The sequence below is a fragment of the Acyrthosiphon pisum genome, chromosome A2 (assembly GCF_005508785.2).
Source record: "Acyrthosiphon pisum isolate AL4f chromosome A2, pea_aphid_22Mar2018_4r6ur, whole genome shotgun sequence".
Taxonomy (NCBI): domain Eukaryota; kingdom Metazoa; phylum Arthropoda; class Insecta; order Hemiptera; family Aphididae; genus Acyrthosiphon; species Acyrthosiphon pisum.
Window position 1 is genome coordinate 25,399,353 of NC_042495.1, and position 1,436 is coordinate 25,400,788.

Here is a 1,436-nt window from a genome sequence, read left to right on the forward strand (position 1 = left end):
TGCAAGTATTGGCTCCCTGTTGCAAGTCATTGATCTTCATTGCAAGCACTTGCTCGTTGTTTCAAGTCCTAATTCACTATTGTAAGTTCTAGCACCAGGTTGAATGTCCTTGCTCCCTATTGCAAGTATACATAATGCATCCTGTTGCAAGTCATTACTCGACGTTGCAAATACTTACTGGATGTTACTAGTCATTGCTAGCGGTTGCAAGTTCTTGTTAGCTTTTGTATATTCTTGCAACTGTTGCAGCTTGTAGTTTCAAGTTCTTATTTACTATTGCAAGTTTTTGCAACAGGTTGAACGCCCTTGCTCCCTGTGGCAAGTACATAATGCATCCTGTTGCAAGTCCTTGCTCGCCCATGCAATTATTGGCTTGATAACAAATGATTACAGATAGGTCTTTTCCAAAAGTTCACGTTTTTATAATATTTTTTATTATGGTAGTAAAAAGGAAACAATTTGTACAAATAGTACAGTTAAAAAAAAATAAAATTTAATTTAATAATATTTTTAAAAATTATACCTAGCTCTAATTCCGTCAATTTTGGGTTTAGAATACAAGTTGATGGATCAAAATTACTAGAAAAAAATCGATCAACCAAAAAATAATATTCAAAATAGGGGTTACCATTCAAAAAAAATGAAGTTGTATTGCGCATGCGCAAAATACAAGAGTTAAAAAAAATTTAACCCATAGGAATTTATAATCCATTAGTCTAATTGAATGTCCTACAAACAGAATTGAAAAATTTTAACAGGGTAATGAGTGATTAAGTGTTCCCTGTTTTCGTTAACAAACTGTATATATTATATATATAAAAAATCAATATTATCAAAAACATTATTTGGAAGCAATAGGAAAGTAACGTTTTTAAAAAACGTTAATCAAAAACAATATATATTATAATATACAGAATATATTATATTCTTATAACTTATAACTTTTAATTTTTAATTATAATAGTAATGCGTAATACAGAAATGCACTTAAAAGTTAAAAATTAAAATTAATTATTCTTAATATTTTAATTATAAATCAAAATTATAATTTATATAAAAATTAGAAAATTGAATATTTCTGTTTCAAATTAAAATGTTTTTAAAGTTTAAGATTAAAAAGTAAAGACAAGTGAAATGTTTTTGAAAAATTTTTTTTTTCGTGGTACAAATAATTTAATAATGTATAATACTATAATTTAATTTCGTTTTCGATTTTGATTTCGCTGTTAAATTTTTTTCGGTTTTTGGGATTTTTTGTTATCGGTTTTTAGTTTTTATTGTTTTTGTTTTTTGTTTTTTTCCCGTTTAATAATGTTTTTTAAAAAAGTTTTCCATCCCTGAAAAAACCCAATGTAAGGACACAGGTATTGTTCTTAGCTCAAGGTTTGATAATAGGTGAATTCACTTTAATATAAAAAGTTACAACACATGGTTGG

The 1,436-nt window shown here is 26.7% G+C and overlaps 1 protein-coding gene across 1 annotated transcript in view; it reads left to right on the top strand.

The window, feature by feature from the left end:
• The first annotated feature begins 134 nt into the window (after positions 1 to 134).
• Positions 135 to 1,436, top strand: part of LOC103309390 (putative nuclease HARBI1) — a 2,413-nt gene continuing 1,111 nt past the window's right edge. Inside the window, exon 1 of the mRNA XM_029489885.1 lies at positions 135 to 183. Within this exon, the coding sequence (XP_029345745.1) occupies positions 135 to 183 (49 nt within the window). The remainder of the gene's footprint in view (positions 184 to 1,436) is intronic.